This window comes from Cornus florida, unplaced genomic scaffold, assembly GCF_030987335.1.
Source record: "Cornus florida cultivar Cherokee Brave unplaced genomic scaffold, ASM3098733v1 CherokeeBrave_3.0.0_Hap2_Chr11, whole genome shotgun sequence".
In the NCBI taxonomy this organism is placed as follows: domain Eukaryota; kingdom Viridiplantae; phylum Streptophyta; class Magnoliopsida; order Cornales; family Cornaceae; genus Cornus; species Cornus florida.
The window spans coordinates 106754542-106777192 of record NW_026775581.1 but is presented as its reverse complement, the minus strand read 5'-3'; the positions used below and the strand labels follow the sequence as shown (position 1 = coordinate 106777192).

Genomic DNA, 22651 nt, shown 5'->3' with positions numbered 1-22651 from the left:
ACTAAAGTAATGAGACATCAAAGTAGTATTTGTTAGATGGAGAGAACAATGATATATTTAATGAACAGCCAATCAGTTTTAGGCTTTTAGCTACAAAATCATTACTATGGCGTTATTCACGCCGCATATTTCGGAGCTTCTGAGGATGTTTTTGGAGGGAAACAGATTCCGTGTTACTGAAAATTATTTCGGACCCTAGACCCACAGTAAAAGTATTATTTATTTATTTATTTTGTTAGGGATGATGGTATATTGGTATCGGGTTTCTTAGAATACTCTCATAATTCATCGTCGAACAACATGCAGTCCACGTTCCATATACACGAAAATTTTTTCCAGAGTAAACATATAACTTATATAAGAGGCTATGCATTTGAGGATTAATGCAAAAAAAGTGAATGTATGACAACATTTTATATGTGGGTAAAATGAATCAAGTTGTTGCATCTCAGTTCTTAGGTTGGTTAGGAAACCAAATTATATATATAATAATAATAATAAATAAATAAATAAAAATTATATTTCTTTTTAAGTTCATTTATTAATAAATTCCACAAGGTTTGCTTGTGATTGATTCAAGAGAGAAGTGAGTCAAGTTTGATAAATTCTACAAGGTTTGCTTAAGTGAGTCATTTGGAATTGTTTCAAAACAAAAACAAAAACAAAAAAAATGGTAGGAAACGTGCCCTCCATTCCTCATCCTTTCCCAAGAAAACAATTCAATGGGTTGATTCTTTCTCTTTTAATACAATTTGGTGATCTTCATCTTATTGATATAAAAATGATTATGAAGTTAAATTAATAAACCAAATACTAGCAATTTTTATTAAAAAAAAATGAAGATTCATTTATGAAGCATCAATTCATATAAAAACTTTTATGAATTCAATAGGCAATGAGAAGATTATGGTATCACCAACCCTGTCGGCCTTAATGACATTGCTCGATATTCAAACTATAGTAAATAATGAAATACAAAAGCTTTAGGTACATTAATGGATCAAAAGCATGATGGGGTGAACAAGTGGTTCTGTTTGGTTTCCCTTGACATGAGGTAATGGATTTGAAGTCTCTTCCACACCTACATTTCAGCAACTAAGGATGAGTAAGAATTTCATCTCGATGTGTTACAATTATAGAATGATACGTGTCAATATTAAATTTAAAAAAATAAATATTTTATTTTCTTCTTTACACATTTTAGGACAATACTTATTTTCTCACCTTTAAAAATAAATAGATATTTCATGTTTAATTATCAAATGAGTGGATACATATTCACTTACCAAATTAGAAAAATGGTACATTCATCATATCTTATTTGATAATAAAAAAAGGTTGTGGACATCTCACCAGTGAAGACTTAAGTATTATTCCATATTTTAAATTCAAAATGAAAAAATATTATTTTATCACAGGCCACATCGGTGGAAAAGATGAAATTCCTGCTTACTGGTGAGTAGGCAAGTATTGTTCGTTGACAAAAGATAAGGTATACAAATTTATGCTAAGAAGAATTGTGAAAAAAATACTATTAAGTGTACTAAAAATAAAATCTCTGGAACAGGGATTCGCTACAGCGGAGGATCAGGACACAAGTACAGGTACCCAATCCTTTTAATTCGTGACTGTTACCATTGCCCTGGTTTAGTCTTTCATAGTTTTGTGAAGAGCCACTTGTACTTGTTATCTATAATGCATTTCTACACTTTATACAATGTTTGTTTCTCAAAGTATAAAATTCTTGTAGTAAAATGCATTTATAGTTCAAGATGTGAATAAAAACAGTTTCCTTATGTGTTGGCAAAAGTGTTCACCTTCCATCTCAATTAACACCATTCTTTATGATTTGCGAACAACCACACAAACAGAAACATGTCAAAGGAGGTCATTGGTATATTATTTTGTTCAGAGGTTGAGCGTATTTTGTGCAACATGGTATTACATTCTATGAAATGAATGAATTTATTTCATTGTTTGATAAATCATATTAAAACATTGTGATTTGGTGCACACCATACAGAAATAGGAAAAAATAAACAATATGGCCAAGGACTGACTGTGTCAGGAATTTGTTTGTCGGGAAAAAATTAGGGTTTTGATTGAAAAAAAAAACTAATGTTAGGAGGATTTTTTTTGATGTTACTTTATAAGCTATATGCATTAAAAAAAAAAAAAAAAAAAAAGATAAAATAAATAAATAAATAAATAAATTTATAATAATGGGCCAACATGGACATGAAGGGAGCAGCTGCACACACGGGCCCCACCCCACCACCACCCGGCCCCATTCTGCTCTGTGCCTCTGTCCTTGAGTGCGGTACCTGGATAGTTTCCCTTTATACTGTAATTGGGCCAGAAAGCTCAGGCCCTAAGGTCTATCTAATACCTTGGGCTAGGCTTCGGTTACGATCTTGTTACGGAGCAAAGCCTATGGGCTATTCAAAATAGCAGATCCTTGATAAAAAACTAAATTCTTTTGGGCCCATAAGGTCCAACAAGACTTTCTTCGTATCCTCCAAAGTGATTAGAAATCTCTCTCTACAGTTGAATGAGTAACAAGTGCATTGGACAGCCATGCCACTCTAATTAAAAAGAGAATTATATACTTCCAATCCAATTATATTATGTGAATTTCCTATTCCATTTTGTTTAGCTCCCGCTATCAAGCATAAAAATACCAATTCAAATAGGGGGCCACTTGAATATTCAACCACGAAATGCACACATTCATAAAATATAAAATTTAACTTAGTTTGACATAACTCAAATTTCGTTGATAAGGACATGTTTGGCATGCATTTGTTTCTGACATTTTGTTTTAACTTTAGACAAAATAAGTGTTTTGTTACGAATATTAATCAAAAGCATGTTTGGCAACATTCATTTGTTGCAAGATTTTGAAAGCAAAATTATAAAAATATGTTTTGTAAAAAAGTGTTGCAAGTTTAAAAAATATAAAAGTTAGTTTAAAAATGTAATTGAAGATTTTTTTTTTTTTTATATATATATACTGTTCATAGTTAGTTGTTACAGTATCAAACGTTACAATGCAGAAACATATAGAAATATCAAATTAGTTTTTCAATTTTTTGCCACTATTTTACTCATCATTTGAGTAAAAACAGTCAGTCAAAATGATTAAATAATTTAAGTAAAACTTGATTTCTGAGTTCTTATCAATGATTGAAGAAAAAATGAAAAGGATTCCAATTTTGCATCTTAAATGAAATGAGCAGATTAGAATTAGCAGTATTTTATGAGATCCAATAGCATGATAGAAATAAATTCAATAGTACGAATATTTATTTCTGTAATTTTTTCACTATTTACTGCTACAATCTTGTTTAAATAGTAGAAACTAGTCAATATAAAAATGTGTACCATTGATACGTACTCAAATTTCTATTTCAGCCATAAAATCAAGGGTGAACTACATTAAACTCTTTTTTTTATCTGTATTTTTCACTAAATCTTCCTTTTCTATTTTTTTGTCAAAAAACTCCCTCAATTATTAGAGGGAGTGATTTAACGAACTTCCGTTAGCTAATTATTAGAGAGGGTGATTTAATTCTCAAATATATATATAGCAAATAAATTTCAAGGAAAAAAAAAAAAAAAAAAAACCTAGATTTATATTGGCAACAAAAAAAAAAAAAAAAAATTAGGCATTATTTGTCTTTTTAATAAATCTATATAAAATGAAAATCAATAAAAACCAAATAAATGAATGCATAATATAATTCTCAAAAATATATATATAGCAAATAAATTTCAGGGAAAAAAAAACCTAGATTTATATTGGAAAAAAAAAAAAAAAAAAAAAACCATTGCAACAACATGTACTATTCTTTTTGTTTAACTTCTTTTATTTATCCATCATTATAATATTATATATAATTTATATCATAATATAATGGTATATATAATATGTATCATTAAATATTATTTAAATATATTTTCATTTCCATCTAGCCTTTTAACCAATATAAATCTAGGTTTTTTCATTTTTTTATTTAGGAAAAAAATCTAGGTTTTTTTTTCTTAAAATTTATTTGCTATATATATATTTGAGAATTATATTGTGCATTAGTTTATTTGGTTTCTATTGATTTTCATTTTATATAGGTTTATTGAAGGGGCATTAACAGAAATAATGCCTAATTTGTTTGTTTTATATATAACTAACTATTAGGGGAGGGTGATTTAATTCTCAAATATATATATATATATATATATATATATATATATATATTTGAGAATTAAATCACCCTCCCCTAATAGTTAGTTAATGGAAGTTAGTTAAATCACTCCCTTCTAATAGTTGATGGAAGTTTTTTTGACAAAAAAACATAGAAAAGAAGAGTTCGGTGAAAAATACAGATATGGAAGTTTTTTTGACAAAAAAATAAGAAAGAAGGGTTTAGTAAAAAATACAGATAGAAAAAGGGGGTTTAATGTAGTTCACCTCAAAATCAATTATTATGTTGTTCTCCCCCTTTTAGAAAAAAAATAAAAATAAAATAAAAAAAATTATGCATGTCACATTGGCAATGGGTCATATCTATAAGAAAAATGTATCCACTGGCAAGGTTCGTAATAGATTGCATAAATTAAGAGAATAATCAGAAGATTGATCTTGCATATATCCTTATAAAAATGATGAACTGTTAATTGGCACTTGTCAAGAATATGAAAGCAGGAACACGCTATTTATCGTCCGACGGGTTTGGCAGAAGTCAACTTAGGTATCTTTTTGTTCCTTGTCAATCATATCTGTTCCAAAATTGATAAAAATTATTAGCACATCCTTCAACTTGGTTAAATTAAATATATATATATATATATATATATAGAGAGAGAGAGAGAGAGAGAGAGAGAGCGCAATAGACTAGACAGGTACACGGAACTGAGAGAGAGAGAGAGAGAGAGAGCGCAATAGACTAGACAGGTACACGGAACTGAGTTATCGCCTGATTCACATGGTTAGGTATTCTTTGACGCCGTCCAAATGAACATCAATTTTGGATCATGTTCATTTAGATGAACGCCAAAAAACACAACCTAAAATTAAGATTCTAATAAATTCTCCTAACTATATATATATATATATATATATATATATATATATATATATAGAGTCTCATGCAATCCAAAATATATATATATATATATATATATATATAGAGTCTCATGCAATCCAAAATATATATATATATATATATATATATATATAGAGTCTCATGCAATCCAAAATATATATATATATATATATATATATATAGAGTCTCATGCAATCCAAAATGGACTAAAAGTCAAGTAGTTAATTATATTTTATTACTTTATAAAATTCTCCTAGTTGTGTGGGTGTGTATATATATATATTTGCAACTTTGCTTGTGGGTCCCACATAACACTCCTTGTGGGTTCCAATTGAAGATGTAGTAGTAATGAACAGAATCCCCCCGCGGCCCGATGACATGCCCCCGTCTTCCCTTTAGACATGCAAACCGATTTCCCATTAGCTTGCATCACAAACAAGCTATTTAAAAACTAATTCATACTTACGGGATCCGAAAGGAAAACCATTTAGGGTTCAAGGAGCGAACAGCGGACACATTTATATATAAGTATAGCGTTTGACGGAAAAATCATGTGAATACCAACTATATAATACCATTGACAAACAGAATTGTACTTTTTTTATTAATAATAAAAAATAATTATTTATTATTAAACGAAATATTACATGGTTGGTATTCTTAAATTATGTTTGATATACATAAAATTAAAGTATTAAAATTAATAAATTTGAAAAAAAACAACTTAAAAAATTAAGCCTTAAAATATTTAATGCGTTCTTGTATTGGACCATTTATATTGGGGCTTGGAAGAGTTGACTCAGTAGCGGTGGTTACGACCGCGTGAAATTGCCACCACTTTGTGTGTCACTGTCTCCCGTGGGATTGGTGGATTAGATAAAGTGAAATATCAATAGATAGACATAAACTAGTGTTAATTTTTTATCAAGCTGGACCATAAAATAACTATATATATTTTATTGGGGGAGGCCCGTGCCCCACCGAGCCTTAATACTATAAGATATGACGTTTCCTCCCAAATTCTTTTTATGTTCCATTAAATATAGATAAGTTGTAAATTTATAAGTTGAATAATTATGATTCATTAAATATAGATAAGTTGTAAATTTATAATTTGAATAATTTACAAATCTAATCAAATTACACCAATTTTCATAATATTTAAGGACACTGTATTTGGAGATTTCAAATCATATAAAATCTTATACAATTGATTCGAAACATTAAAAATTCCATTTTAAATTCCAAATCCCCTAAAACCTAACATTCCAAACACAATGTTTAGTTTCTTTCTTTCTTTATTTTCTTTTTGTTTTTATTGGATTAACTTGTCAAAGTGTAAGAAAATATTTCAGTTAGAAATATCTTTTTATCTTTTAACCACAAAGATAGAAGAAGTGGTCGAATGGTTCAACTTCTTCTTGAGGGAAATTGTTTTAAAGTCCGACTAGTGGTGAGATGCAAATAGAAGACGGAGCCACGATTTCAAGTCATGGACGAGCACATGAATAAAATTTCATTTAAAATTAATATTCAATAAAGTAATTAAATAATTATTTTTTCAAAGTATAATTAAAATTGATTTATTATAATAATCATACTGACAAATTAATTAATAATCAATGAACATAAAATTGATACAAGGAAAAATAGATAAAAGTAACAATTTTGAATTGAACTTTAACAGTAAGTACATTGCACATGAGTAAATTTAATTTAAAATTAATATTCAATAAAGTAATTAAATAATTACTTTCTCAAATTAAAATTTAAAATTAATATTCAACACCGTAATTAAATAATTATTTTCTCAAATTATATTTAAAATTGATTTATTAAAATAATCACAGTGATATATTAATTAATTATCAATGAACATAAAATTGATAAAGGAAAAAAGAAATAAAAATAACAATTTTAAATTGAAATTCTGAATAGGAATTCAATTACTGATACGTGTATTATAAAACTCCTAAAACAATATCAAAATCAAATTTAATTAATTAATTTTTTATATTAATAATTAAATAATTATTTTCTCCAATTGTAATTAAATTTGATTTCTTAAAATAATTACAATGATATATTAATTAATGATCAAAGAACATAAAATTGATACAAGGTAAATTAAAGAGATAAAAGTAACAATTTTGAATTGACCTTTTCAAAAGGAATTCAATTATTGATAGGTGTATTTTAAAACTCCTAAAACAATATCAAAATTAAGATTAATTAATTAAGATTATATATAATAAACAAATACTAAAATTAAATAATTATTTTCTCAAATTATAATTAAAATTGATTTATTAAAAAAATCACACTGATATATTAATTAATGATCAATTAACCTAAAATTGATACAAGGTAAAAGAGATAAAAGTAACAATTTTGAATTGAACATTTCAATAGAAATTCAATTATTGATGGGTGTATTTTAAAACACCTAAAATAATATCAAAATTAAGATTAATTAATTAATTTTTTATATGATTAAATAAATACTGAAATTAAATTTTTTTTTCTCAAATTATAATTGAAATTGATTTATTAAATAATCACACTAATATATTAATCAATGATCAATGAAAATAAAATTGATACAAGATAAAAGAAATAAAAGTAACAATTTTGAATTGAACTTTTCAATAGGAATTCAATTATTGAAAGGTGTATTTTAAAACTCCTAAAACAATATTAAAATTAACTTTATTATTATTATCTTTTTTAATTATTTAATTATTAACTATTGTTTGAATTTTATTTGGTAACTTATGTTTGTATTTTAATTGGTAACTTATGATTACCTTATTTTATTTTTAATTGGTAATGATAATTTGAAATTCCTCTTGTTTTATATTTTAATTGGTAATTTATGATTAAATTATTTTTATTATATAATGATAATTTGAAATTCTTGACAGCTCTTGTATTTTTAATAATACCACATATATATTAGAGAGCGGAGCAAGCTCTTGTATTTTTAATAATACCACATATATATTAGATAGCGGAGCAAGAGATTGGGTCTGTCCTGTTACCTCTCCCTTTAAAAAAATAATAATAAAGATTTTTGTTTTTTGTTTGATTTGTAGGGCCAAAAAAGGTTAATAGAATTACTGGGAATTGCTTTTCTTAATTTGACAGATTAATTTTTATGTTTTCCATTTTTATTTTCAATTAGTCACCATCTCAGCATGGAAGGTACGAAGAAGAAGGGGTTCCCTTTGTTTCTCCCTCCCATCACTCACCTCCTATAAAAACACACCAACACTGCTCATTCTTCCTTCAACCTATCTCTACACAAACCACATTATTCTCTTTCTCTCACCAGTATGGACCAATTCAAGTCCATCAGAGCCTACTGCAAGGTCGACGAACACGACGAGCAAGCATTCCGGCGAAAGACCCGCAATCGTTTCATCTGCATCGGAGTCGCCACTCTCGTTCTAGTGTGTGTCATCATCGGTGTCGTCTTTGGTGTTAAGAACTCCAATTCCGACGGAGTCTCTGCTTCTCCGATGACAACTTCCGCGTCTATCAAGGCGGTGTGTAACATGACCCACTACCCAGATTCTTGCTTCAAGAGCATTTCAGCTCTGGAAGCTTCCAACCCCACCACCGACCCGAAAGAGATCTTCAAGCTGTCTCTGCACGCGGCTCTCAACGAGCTCGTTAAGGTGTCTTCGTTGCCTGATACATTGATCTCCAAGATCAGCGACGAACAAGCCAAGAAAGCGTTGATTGTTTGTCGGAGCGTGTTTGAAGATGCTGTCGATAGTCTCAACGATTCCATATCATTAATGGCAGAGAACGACGGCGAGAAATTGCTGTCGCCGTCCAGAATTGAGGACGCCAGGACATGGTTGACCGCGGCACTTACATATCACGACACTTGCTTGGAAACTCTAAAAGAATTGAACTCCACAACTGCCACCACTCTGTACAATGAAGTGAACGGTTTGATCGAAAATGCGACCGAATTTTCGAGCAATAGTTTGGCGATTGTGACTAAGGTTTTGGGGTCTCTTTCAGATTACAACATTCCGGCAGGTCGGAAGCTTCTGGGATTTCCAGAGTGGGTGAGCTCCGGTGACCGGAGGCTGCTGCAGGAGACGAAACTGAGGCCGAGTGTGACGGTGGCGCAGGACGGCAGTGGAGATGTGAAAACGATTAAAGAGGCGGTGGCGATGATTCCGAAGAAGTCAAAAACCAGGTTTCTGATATATGTGAAGGCGGGAAAGTATGTGGAGAATGTGAAAGTGGAGAAGTCTATGTGGAATGTGATGATTTACGGCGATGGCAAGTGGAAGACCATTATCTCCGGCAGCTTGAACGTTATGGATGGGACTCGTACCTACGATTCAGCCACCTTAGGTAGTTTCTCACTTCCTAACTGTAGTTTTACCCCCTTTTTTTATTTATATTCCCATCACGTCTTAATAATAATAAAAATAAAAATAAAAATAAAAATAAAAATAATAACAAGAGAATGAGAATGAGAGGCCTGCCATAATAACATAATAAAATTTATATATGGTAAATGTATTTGACTCTTTGAAACAAATTAAAATTGTTAGTTTTTTCCCTCTGATTATCAGCTGCTGACGGATGGGGCTTCTTTGCAAAGGACATTACCTTCCAGAACACAGCAGGGCCACAAAAGCACCAGGCTGTTGCCCTTAGGTCAAGTTCCGATTCCTCTGTGTTCTACAGGTGCTCCTTTGATGGCTTCCAGGACACTCTCTACACCCATTGCAAACGTCAATTCTACCGCGACTGTGACATAACCGGCACCGTCGATTTCATATTCGGCAACGCCGCAGTTGTCTTCCAGAACTGCAAAATCCAGCCCAGGCAGCCCATGGAGAACCAATATGTGACCATAACAGCTCAGGGAAGGAAAGATGATAGTATGAACTCAGGCATTTCTATTCAAAAGTGTAGCATCACCCCTCTCAACAGGCTCACAGCCCCAACATTCCTTGGCAGGCCTTGGAAGGATTACTCCACCACTGTAATAATGCAGACCTATATTGGGTCATTCTTGCACCCATCGGGCTGGATCGAATGGGTCCCAAATGTCGCACCACCCAAGACCATTTTCTACGGCGAGTTCTATAATAGGGGCCCCGGAGCGGTTACAAATAAGAGGGTTGATTGGGCTCATAAGAAGTTGACAACAGACCAGGCCAAGAAGTTCACAGTGGAAGCCTTTCTCCGGGGAAGCGAATGGCTGCCTGCAACACGCGTGTTCTATGAGCCAGCCTTATAGAGAGAGTAATCACATCACAAGGACATAAAACTTTTGTGGAGTTTGATTATTATTAGGTTCAACTATTATTATTTAATGGTTTCTAGTTTATCTTTATTCCAACAGTCAGTAAATTCTTTTGGTTATACTTATGTGTTCAATTATTCTTTTTTATCAAAGACAAATTAATCTAAGAAATTTACTCAGTTATTGATTGGTCGGCAGGGTTGCTTGTCTTTTGTGTTTACAGTTCCCCCACACACTTGAAAGTCGTCGAAATTATTAAATTTTTATAATAATAAACAAAATTAGTGCCTATTAATTGAATTACAGCATTAACTTGAATAATTGTGTAATTTATTATTATTATTTTTTACCTAATATTTTGTTTGACCATACTCTCTTGCAAGCTTATCCAGCCAGTTTGCAACAAGTGAAATAAATAAATAAAATTGGGCACCTTTTTGGTTGATTCATTACTAAAAATAAATGTTTTTAATATAAATTAACGGCTATTTAAATTATTTTTTAGTGGGAACAGAGGGGTAGAAAGGAAAACAAAAAGGCAATTTTATGTTAGAAAGGAAAACAAAAAGTTACCCGAAGACATAGAATAACGTAACAAGAGTGTGTAGAGATTTATAAGGTACTTAATAGGTTGGTACTTAATAGGTTGCAAGGTACTATTACGGATGATAAAAAACGGGGTTTGGTTTGGTTTAATTAGACTAATGGTTTGATTAAAAGCATGTAAATTAACAACAATCTAGAAATTAGGGTAAAGAGAATGAGAGAAAGGTCTTGAGGCTTAGAGGTAAAATATTTTATAAGAATTTTTATTTGAGTCATTGATTATTCAAAATTTTTTTTTTTTTTCCACTATCAATTGGTCCAATTATTTTTATATCAATATTAATAATTAATGGACAGTAGAAAGTATCATTAGTCTAATACCACTATATGTTCGTGAATTTTGAGGACAAAATTCATTTTATTAGAGGGAAGAATGTAATATCCCTCCTTTTCAAAAGGATATAATGAGAATTTAATTATTTATTTTATTACATTTTATTTAATTATGCGCTTGTGTGGCTATGTGTATATAATGTGTTCTTAATTGATTTAATTGTTTGATGTGCTTTGTGTGTATTAATTGGTGTATTGGTGTGACGTGATTTATGTAATATATTTGAGTAATTGTTTGTGATTATGTGCTAATTAAATGTTTAGTTGGTTCTGTTATTTATGTTTATTTTATTTTATTTTTAAAATGATAATATTTGATTTGGATAGTAGTAATAGACCACCTAAATAGGTCACATGGACTACTTAGATAGGAGCCTAGATGGGTAGGATCATGACTCATGGGCATGGGATTTTATATGTATATATATATATTAAGGTATATACACATATATGGTCATTCCCCCACCCCCCCCCCCCCCCCCCCCGCGCGCGCGCCCCAACTATACACCAATAAACAAAAAACCCTCCTAAATTTCTTAAGTAGCATAAAACCCCTTTAAACTATGTTGTCTGTTGCACTTTACCTAATCCGGCAACCAGTCGATGGATTTCTAACATATGTCTTGCACGTGATAGCCCATTTTTTCTAAATGACCATAGAGCCCTTATGGAATGTAAAAGACCATAATGACCTTTAAAGACATTTGAACACAACTAGTATGCAAACACGCCTTAACGTTTTGTCCTTCTTCCTCGTCGATCTGTGGAGTATATCTGTATCTGCCTATATATATATACATATATATATATATATATATATGTATATGTATATATGTTGTATGTTTTACAGAGAATGAGTTCCTCTGTATCTGCCTATATATGTATACATCATTTAATTTTGTTTAATGGAACCTCTTTCTTTCTCTCTCTCTCTCTATATAGGTTGTGTGCACATACCAGTCCATATTCATGGCAAGTTTTCATCCGGAAGATAGAGAAATTTGATTTTAACAGTAACATAACTGATTCTCAACCCCAATCACAAGCAAACCCAATCGTAAATTTTAACCCCAATCACAAAATTCTCAACCATCACCAAACCCAATCGAAAAGAACTGATTTGCAAAACCCAATCAAAAGTAAACCCAATCGGAAAACCGCCATGAATATTTTATCACCGATCACCAAACCTAATCGCAAAATTCTAAACCCATCGCCAAACTCTTTGCAAAACTGAATCGAAAGCAAACACAATCACAAGCAACTTAATCAGAAAACCTATTTTATCACTGATCATCAAGCAAACCCATCGCAAAATTCTCCACCCATCAACAAACCATTATAAAAAAAATTTAACTGACACCACCGCCGCTACAATAACCACGTCGGTTCACTACAAGAAATTCGGGTTTTAGGGACAGTCCTTTAGGGACAGTCTTAAAAACTGTCCCTAAAACTTTCTTTTTTAGGCACAATCATTTAGACTGTCCTTAAAAATTACTTTTTTGGCACAGTTATTTTGACTGTCCCTAAAAACCCGAATGGCCCGTCCCCAATTCCACAAATAAATTGTGCGGGAAGCCTTGGCGCTTAATTCCCTGTTTGCCGCTAGCTTTGTTTTGCCGCTTAATTCCCTAAAATTATTTTATTTAATAAAAAAATGAAAGCTACGTCGTTTAATTTCATTACATCATATCCTAGCTATCATCAGTTCCACGACCCGCCTCAAGCCCTCACTCCCTCTCTTCCACCCTCGCAGAACACTGAAGCTCTTCTACCCTCACAGAAGACTGAAGATTTTCCACCTTCACAGAAAACTGAAGCTTTTCCACCCTCTTCCACCGTTGCAGAATATTGAGGCTCTTCCACCCTCTGAATGACCCAATCGTTCCAACATCAACTCTTACTCTTCAGGTACAACAATGTTTTTATTTTTTCAACATTTTAGGGATTATGCCTCTTTCTTCGATTTTCAGAGAACCCCCATCTTCGATTTGACATTCATATAACCAACTTCGGTTTAATGATTCTCGCCCTAGTTTTGGTCCATTTTTATTTTGATTGTTTCAGATCTGGACACATATATATGCTATTTGCAATTTGTGTTTATTTTAGGGTTTGGAAAATTATTTGTGTGTTTATTTTCGGTTTGTGATTGTTTTTGGCTTTAGTTAATGGTTTATAGTCTTAGAGGTTGATTATTATTTTTTTTTTCCTGAACTTGTTTTTTATTTTTTATTTAGATTTTACAAAATGCCGGTGATTAAACAGCGTTTCAAAGACTTTGTCCTGTTTTTTTCTCTGTTTTTGGTTGATTTTCGAATAATTTTGGCCTCAACTATATTTTTTTTGGGCTTGAATTTTTTTGAGGGATTGTTTGTTGTTTATTTGTGTTTGAAGTTTGATTGTACATTTTTCACTGTTCCAAGCAATGAAAGAGGCGACGAATTAGGCCAAGTTGGGATGGAAAGAACTCGGATTAAAGTAGAACCTCAAGATTATGGTGACCTTTCCGGATTCCATGATTTTGGGCTGGAGAAAATTGGTAGTGATAAAGTGCTTGATGAGGGATTTTGGGAAAATTTAATGAATGAGGAGATTGAAGAAGAAATTGGTTTACTGGATGGTGAAGTAGAAGAAGAAGAAGATGTTGATATTTTAGCTGAGCAGCTTGGTATATTGGATTCTATTCCAAGATAGTGTGTAGTTTATTCTAGCTTATTAATTTTATGTTTGTCTGCTTCAATAATCTGGTTAGGTGACATTAATATTTCTTGTGTTCTTTCTGATTTGTGTTTTTAAGAAAATTTCAGAAGGCTTTTTAGTATTGAGTGGAGGATTATAATTCATCTTGTGAAGAACGAAGCAATTCCAAGAGATTAGAAATGAAACAATGTTAGCTTCTTTCACAACGGTTGAGCGCATCTAATTTATTTATTTATTATTATTATTATTATCTTGGGAAAAAAACTTATGTACTCACTTTCTTCTCGTGGGGGCTTGAATCGCTTCACATTTTTTATTTTGAAATGTGAGAAAATATCACTCACACTAATGTTTAATTGGACATGTTTCTTTATATATTCTTTAGAACTCAATAGAGTCTAATCTTGTTCTTGATTGAAAAAAAAAAAATGACACAGAAATGACTTAATTGAACAAAAAGATAACTATGTAAAAAGATGTACAGTGAGATCCTTTATTTTCATTCGTAGACAATATTGTCGAAGATGATTTAATTTATACATATTATGAATTATAACCTGCTATTTAATTTTAGTAAATGAGAAAACAAGTGCTCTTATAGTGAGTGTGAGATTTTAAAAGATAAATAGTGGGCGTAATTCTACATGTTTGATTTTTAGTTCATTTGACATCATTTTTGTAATGGGAAGTAGAAAGTATTATTTTCTATTAAGCTATCACTTTAATATCGCCTGGATTACAGTATTTTTTTTTTTTTTGTTTTGCACTGTTTGGTAATATAAAAGTAGTTATTAGTCACGTAAATAATCTGGTTAGGTTAATTACAACGTTAAAAGTTTGGACTATACTTAATTCTTAGAGTACTAATACAGTATGGTTTTCTTATGCTAAGTTCGTAAGACAACCGCAGTCTACATTGTCCTTGTTTAGAGATGAACCAGAATCCTCTCCTGTGCGCAGCACGGTGCCGTGCACAGGAAGAGGAAGCTTGATAGAGTGGTTTATATTAAGAGTTTGTAATGCATTCTACTTATTACAGTTGTGAGAGCCGTGTGTTTTTTTTCTCACTTGTTTTTCTGTTCTTTCCAAATGTAAGAAGTTTCTTTTGATACCATTTCTTTGTTTTCTTGTCTTTACTGAGATTATGAGCGACTTTAGTTTGTTTAAGTGCATACGAGCTGCTTTACTTCATGATTAGACAGAAACTAAGATGCAAAAAAACTACCCACATTCCAAATAGATATGCATTTGTGTATAATATATCAATATCTTCTTCTTCTGGCATAGTTCCTTTACACACGCGGCTTAAATACAAAAACGAGTTACCAACTGTTACCAGTTCACGTAGCGATACGTATCGTATAAGTAACCTCCTCTCTCACTCTCTCTGCTCTCATTCATTCATTACACAAATAAGAGAGACCTCTTCTCTCTCAAACCTGTCTCCTCATCTCTTTTCATCTTCATCCATTCTTTTCTTTCAAAATGCTGCCAAATCTCGCCGGAGTTTCTCTCCTCCGGCGTCTCTGCGCCTTTCTCTTCCTTTTCTCCGTTGCTATCGCCGAAGACCCTTACAGGTTCTTCGACCGCAACATCACTTACGGTGACATTTATCAACTCGGAGTTCGTCAGCAGGTTTAGCAATCCTCAATTTTCAATTTATTTATTTTCTTTTCTTTTCTTCCAAACACCAGGATCGATCGATTTTTTATTTTATTTTGCAATTGTAGGGAATTCTGATCAACGGCCAATTTCCTGGTCCTGATATTTACTCTGTGACCAACGACAACCTCATTATCCGATAAAATAAAAAATCTCAGTAAAGATAAGTATAATTTGAAACCATACATACGTTCTCTTCCACAATTTTGTAATGCTGGCAACTTAGTTTGTGATAAGATCATTCCTAATTTATTAGTATTTGGTCATTGTAGTTCTATGACCCTCATTGTAAGGATCACTAAATGTTTTTTCCTACTACCTTCACAGCTGCAATCCAAAAACCTGGAAATGAAAACATTTAACTAACCTGATAAGGAAGTAATTTTCATCATTCCTAATTTCTAGTCTGAGATGATCCGAAGCCACATCTCAATTAGAAAAATCCCATCATACCACTGCCTGACAGGATTTGGGACAAATGGAAAAACGGGTTTAAGTCAGGACTATCAGATGTGTAACCTATTGTTGATAAATTTTGATAAGTTTTCTCCCACATTTTTTGTCTTCAATAGATTAAGATTCCTTTGTGATCATTAAGAAAGTAGATGGCTAAAATAGATATCTGCCTATTTGCTACTGTGTGGAAAGGTGAGGGAAAGGGCTCCCATGAGTAGGCATATATAGTTGTATTAGCACATCTAGCTTAGTGTATTTCACCTCTTGACTTGCTTTGGTCACAAAACCAATTAAGTCCTCCATAGCTAGACCAAAAAAACAGGATCCACTTGGGTTAAACCTCTCCTACTCTGGAAAATAACTATTAAGCTCTATTGATATTTGACACTGAAAAACTAAAGCAAGCAGAAACCCAGAGACACTTTCAGGAAATTAATAACCTTCAACACCTAGATAATGGAACTTCAATCAACAATATCTTAGGCTTTCTTATTGCCATCCTTGACTACACATGTTGAACCACCACCTTAACATGTGATTGGGAGTCCCCATAATATGAATGCCTCAATTGTTAAATAGGATCATTAAGAAAAATAAGGTACTTCACCATAATTTACATCCAGTGGCATCTTTACGTTTTGGTTGTGATAATTTTCATGATTTACAACATCATCTGTAAGATGGCTCCACTTTCAATTGAATTCATTCAATAAATGATCTACACAACCAAGTAACTGGATTAAGTACGTTTTGCTCTAGGTCCTCATATATGCAACCCATTCTTCATAAATTTAATTAACTTTACCGTACAGTAAAATTGATCCATGTAGTGAAAAGCATAACCATCTTAGTGATCATCTCGTGTACCCTAGCTAGAGTAGCTATGTGAATGGCAACGATAATTTTGCACCATATAGTTTACCATTCTTTGTTGCAAATTAAAGACTCAGTGCTGGTTCAATTATCTGTATGTCCATTATTTTGGCAAAGGTGAACATGGATTGATGAGTGTCATAAGAAAGTTTTCTTATTCTAATTGATTAAGCCCAATACTTTTTTGCATCTCAGTTTCTGTCTTAGCATGAAGTAATTTCATGTGGGTTTTATTTATATTTTGTTTGTTGTATTGTGATCAATTTAGAAAAAAAGCCACATTTGCATAAGCGATTCTTTGTTGCTTTGAAGAGAATCTCGGGCTTGGAGGAGGCTATAAGAATCAGGAGGTACACTATTCTGATGGAACTTTATAAACCCTTATTTTATATATATATATATGTAAGTTCTTTTTGTGTTAGCATCTATTTCATGGCTTTGTATTCATTTATATTTTTGTGCTTGGAAGTATATGCTAGAGAATTTAGACCTAACCTTTACTTAGTACTTCAATTAATTGACCTAATTATTGAAAGTTTTGATAATGATGAGTATTCTCTTAGAAATTTATGGTAATACATCATTTCCAACCATGTAGATGCATATATCATTGTCTTGATTTTGAGGTTTGAGCACCTTTGGAATTATGTGTATGCATTAATCAAAATTTGAAACATAAAAAAAAAAAAAAAAAAAAAAAAAAAAAAAAAAAATCAAATTTCCATTTCAGATGTCAAAACTGAAACATCTAATCCTGCTTCTTGAATGACAATGTTAAACAAGTGTGTCTCACCATCTGAGGTTACACCCAACTGCCTTAGTTTCTCACCCAAGTATTCTATTCTCTATCGGTTTTTGTTTATTATTATTATTATTATTATTTTACTTTTTTATGATTATGCTTGTTGGTGGGACCATCTAGCTAATTTTTACTTAAAACTCTTCGTTTCCTGGTTTAGATTGCATTATGTTTTGAGGTCAAAATCACAAGCACCGTGTGTCACCAACAAATCATCCAAAGGCCTTTTTAGGGGTTTTTGATAGCAACTGGTTGGTCATTATGCTAGGCTACAAATGACCCATTGCCTGACAAAGTAATTTATTAAAAAATAAGATTTACTAAAATAATATATTTTTACTTATATACAATTGGTTGATGAGGTAGATAATGAAGTGTTAAAGGTGCAATAAAGTAATTTTTTTTTTTTTTTTGGGAACAAGGAACTGATCTAATAATATAGGATTATTATCATCAAGAAAATGTTTTAATCAATTTTGTTATCTCATTTCAGTTTTCTTTAACTACCTACCCATTATTATTATTAAATTTTTTTTTTTTTTCTTTTTTTAACTACCAACCAATACAATATAATTTATATATAGATCCTTTATTAACAATGCAATTTTTTTATTATAATAATTATTTTTATCAAGTATTGTTGGTCCAGTCAAATTAATATAGCATCCATAAACTTGATTACAGGTTGACCTCATAATTTTATGCACTGTGTTTGTTGCCCACCCATAATTGAATCAATCAATACACCAAGTCTTCGTCTCCTTCTAGCGAAACATCCTATTCTTATCATTATTCAATTTCTGCTGCATGCCTTCGCAGTCATTCAACATTTAAAAAAACATTTAATTGTCACCATTTCTTAATTACTATGTCTTTCAATTTTCTTTAATTGTACTTCACTCTTTTTTTTTTTTTTTTGGGTTCTTTTTTAAAGAAATGATAAGACGGTTCTTACACTCATTCATTGTTCCTTCCATGATGGGCTCCACACACTTATATATATATATATATATATATATATATATATATATATATATCCCTTATTAACTCTTGATGGATATATGTTCTTTTTTTTCTTTTTTCTTTTTTTTGTGTGTACATTTAAGCAGTTACATGGATAAATCTTGGATTCATCATCACACTAGGGGTAGTGTAAAGTATTTTGATGGCATACATGACTTCATTGATGTGGCTAGGCGTCATGCAGAAGTAGATGGTAGGTCCCGATGTCCATGTCGTCGTTGCAAAAATAGGACTTATCGTCAAATTGAAGAAGTTATGCAGCATCTCTTGAGTAATGGGATGGACAAGGGGTATACCAATTGGATATATCACGGGGAGGCTCGTCAAAGCAACAATAATGTTAATATTGATGCTAATGTCAGTAGGGAAAATGTCCACGATGAAGATGGAAATGTAGATAATGTGTTTGAATTGTTGGATAACATACAAATGGGAAACTTCACTAATGCACAACAACAAGAAGATTCGCCTGAAGTTGATGTTGGAGGAGGAAGCTTTGATAGATTGTTAAATGATGCACAATGTGAATTGTGGCCAGGTTGTGAAAAATACTCTAAGTTGTCAGCGATATTAAAGTTGTTCCATGTGAAGGTTAGAAGCCGAATGAGCAACAAATCATATGACATGATGCTTGATGCATTTAAGGATATGCTTCCCGATAATAATGTGTTACCAAAGTCTCATTACGAGACTAAAAGCTTGTTACGAGACTTAGGTCTCGGATATGATTGTATACATGCATGTAAACATGATTGTGTTCTATTTTGGAGGGAAAACGCAAGTAAAGAAAATTGTCCACAATGTGGTGAATCGAGGTATAAACCTCACGAAGGTAAGGGTAAAAAAATCCCTCAAAAGGTTCTTCGGCACTTCCCTTTGAAATCAAGACTTCAACGGTTGTTTATGTCAAAGGATACAGCCTTAGACATGCGGTGACATAAGGAGAAACGTGTGAATGAGACAAATGAGTTAAGACATCCAGCTGATTCAAAAGCTTGGGAGGATTTTGATAGTAAGCATAGTTGGTTTGCTGCTGATCCTCGTAATGTTCGTGTTGGATTAGCAACTAATGGATTCAATCCATTTGGTAACATGAGCAATGCGTATAGTATGTGGCCTGTGATGATTGTGCCTTACAATTTGCCACCTTGGATATGTATGAAGGAGCCATATATATTTATGTCGTTGCTTATTCCTGGTCCAACATTGCCTGGTAATGATATTGATGTGTACATGCAACCTTTGGTTGAAGAGTTAAAAGAATTGTGGCGGGATGGTGTGATAACGTATGACGCCTACAGTAAATGTAACTTCAAAATGCATGCGGCAATGATTTGGACCATTAGTGATTTTCCCGCCTATGCGATGGTATCTGGATGGATGACAAAGGGTTATCTAGCATGTCCGAATTGTAACAAAGAAACATGTTCTTGTTTTTTGAAACACGGATATAAGATATGTTACTTGGGAAGTCGTATGTTTTTATCGTTAGATCACATTTTCAGAAACCATCACAAGCAATTTAATGGCAAAAGTGAAGACAAAGGGCCACCAAAGTAGTTAACGGGTGATGATATTCTTGAACAACTTAACCTCATACCCGAGGTTAGTTTCGGAAAGGGGCCAAATAAAAATAAGCGAACTCGTGAGGAATTTGAACTTAACTGGACGAAGAAGAGTATTTTCTTTGAACTACCTTATTGGCAGACCATTTTGTTACGGCACAACCTAGATGTTATGCATATCGAGAAAAATATATGCAATAGTGTGTTGGGGACATTATTGGACATTGAAGGGAAAACTAAGGACACATTCAAAAGTCGGTTGGATTTAGAAGCAATGGGGATTAGAAAAGAACTCCACCTGAGGCGTAATGGTGAAAATTTTGAGATGCCATAAGCGCGTTACACATTGTCAAAGAATAATAAAAGACAACTATGTGAATGGCTAAAATCAGTTAAGTTTCCAGATGGCTATGCATCGAACATAAGTCGGTGTGTGAATGTTAATAATTGTAAGATATCTGGATTGAAAAGTCATGACTCACACGTTCTCTTACAACGTTTCCTCCCTATTGCTATACGAGGATTCTTAAATTCGGATATTTGTAACACAATAGCTGAGCTTGGTTTATTCTTCAAGGAATTGTGTTGTAGAACTGTTAAAGTGGATGTCTTAGAGGCAATGGAAAGGGACATTATTGTTATACTAAGTAAGTTAGAGATGATATTTCCTCCGTCATTTTTTGACATTATGGTGCACTTGGCTTTGCATTTGCCGCGTGAAGCCATCATCGGAGGCCCTGCACAATATCGATGGATGTACCCGATTGAAAGGTGCCGTATATTTTTAGTAAACCAACATTTTTTTTAATAAGTTTTATCAGTTTGTTATTAAATATTATTGGTTTGATTAACGGTTATGTAGATTTTTGCATACTCTCAAATTGTATGTCTGTAACAAAGCACGTCCGGAAGGGTCCATTGCGGAAGCTTACGTGGACGATGAGTGCCTCACATTTTGTTCAAAATTTCTTGGAGGGATTGAGACAAGGTTCAATAGAGAAGAAAGAAATAGTGAGGGGAACTACAACAATAATTGGTCCACATTTTATGATCTAAAGCAAGTGGTTCGACCGATAGGAGCACACATATTGCCCCGTGTAGACATAGAGATGGCCCGATTGTACGTTTTACAGAATTGTGAAGATGTTTTGTCATATGAAGAGTAAGTAGCTCATTGCATGTCATATCTTGTCAGTTTCTATGAATATATAGTCTATATCTTAATACATGTATACAATTGTATCTTTAACATAATGTAATTGTTTAGAAAACACAAGGTAGAACTTGAGAGAGAAAATCCGCGCAATGTTCCTCAAAGACATGCTAAAGAATATTCGAGGTGGTTCGAAACAAAAGTAAGTCCATTATGCACCTATTGTACTTAATTAAATAAAATTCTTTAATTTAATTAAAATGAACTGTCATACATTTATTTAACACTACACTTCTTTTAATAGATAAAGGAAATGCGTCATCATCAAAAGGAAACAACTTATGATGATCTGTATTCATTAGCGTGTGGACCTCAATGTCTAGTAAGTCGATATTCTGCGTGTATTGTAAATGGGATTAGGTTCCATACTAAGGAAAGGGAGCAAAATAGACGAACACAGAATAGCGGCATGTTAGTGAAAGGAGAAGACCAAGATTACTATGGTGTCTTAACCGATATCATTGAGTTAAGATATCCTCTGGGTAGAAAAATTTTTCTTTTCAAATGTCATTGGTTCGATGTTAGGATTGGTACCGGTGTACATAAAGATACCTATTTCACAAGTGTAAATGTAGCCAGTAGAGCGTACAAAAATCAGCCGTTTGTGTTAGCAAATCAAGCATCGCAATGCTTCTATGTCAAAGACAACAAATTACAAGGGACGTGGGAGGTAGTTCAAGATATAACAAGTAGAAGCTCGTTTGATGTACCTGAAAAAGAGGGTGAAACAGGAGTACATGATGAAATGCTCAACACTGTAGCATACCAAGAGAGCGAACCAAGCATCCTGGATGGAGTTATTGAAGCGGAGTTGGACATGGATCCATTCCCTTTGAACAGGGTCGATTTGGAGGGTGAAACTCTTGATGCTGAAATGATTCGAAAATGTAGGGGTGAAGCAGCCATTAATGATGACTTTTGGGATGTTGAAAATGATGATGGAAATGACATTCAATATAGTTCAGATGAGGAACCAGAATTAATGTCTGAAGATGATACTGATTTGGATGACATGTGAAGCTTTGTATTCTT

At 32.4% G+C, this 22651-nt stretch overlaps 1 protein-coding gene across 1 annotated transcript; it reads left to right on the top strand.

The window, feature by feature from the left end:
* The first annotated feature begins 8437 nt into the window (after positions 1-8437).
* LOC132286243 (pectinesterase 3-like) lies at positions 8438-10377 on the top strand. The gene is made up of 2 exons (XM_059788512.1): positions 8438-9479; positions 9704-10377. Exons 1-2 carry the CDS (start codon positions 8438-8440, stop codon positions 10375-10377), a joined length of 1716 nt encoding a protein of 571 aa, XP_059644495.1.
* Positions 10378-22651: the final 12274 nt, after the last annotated feature.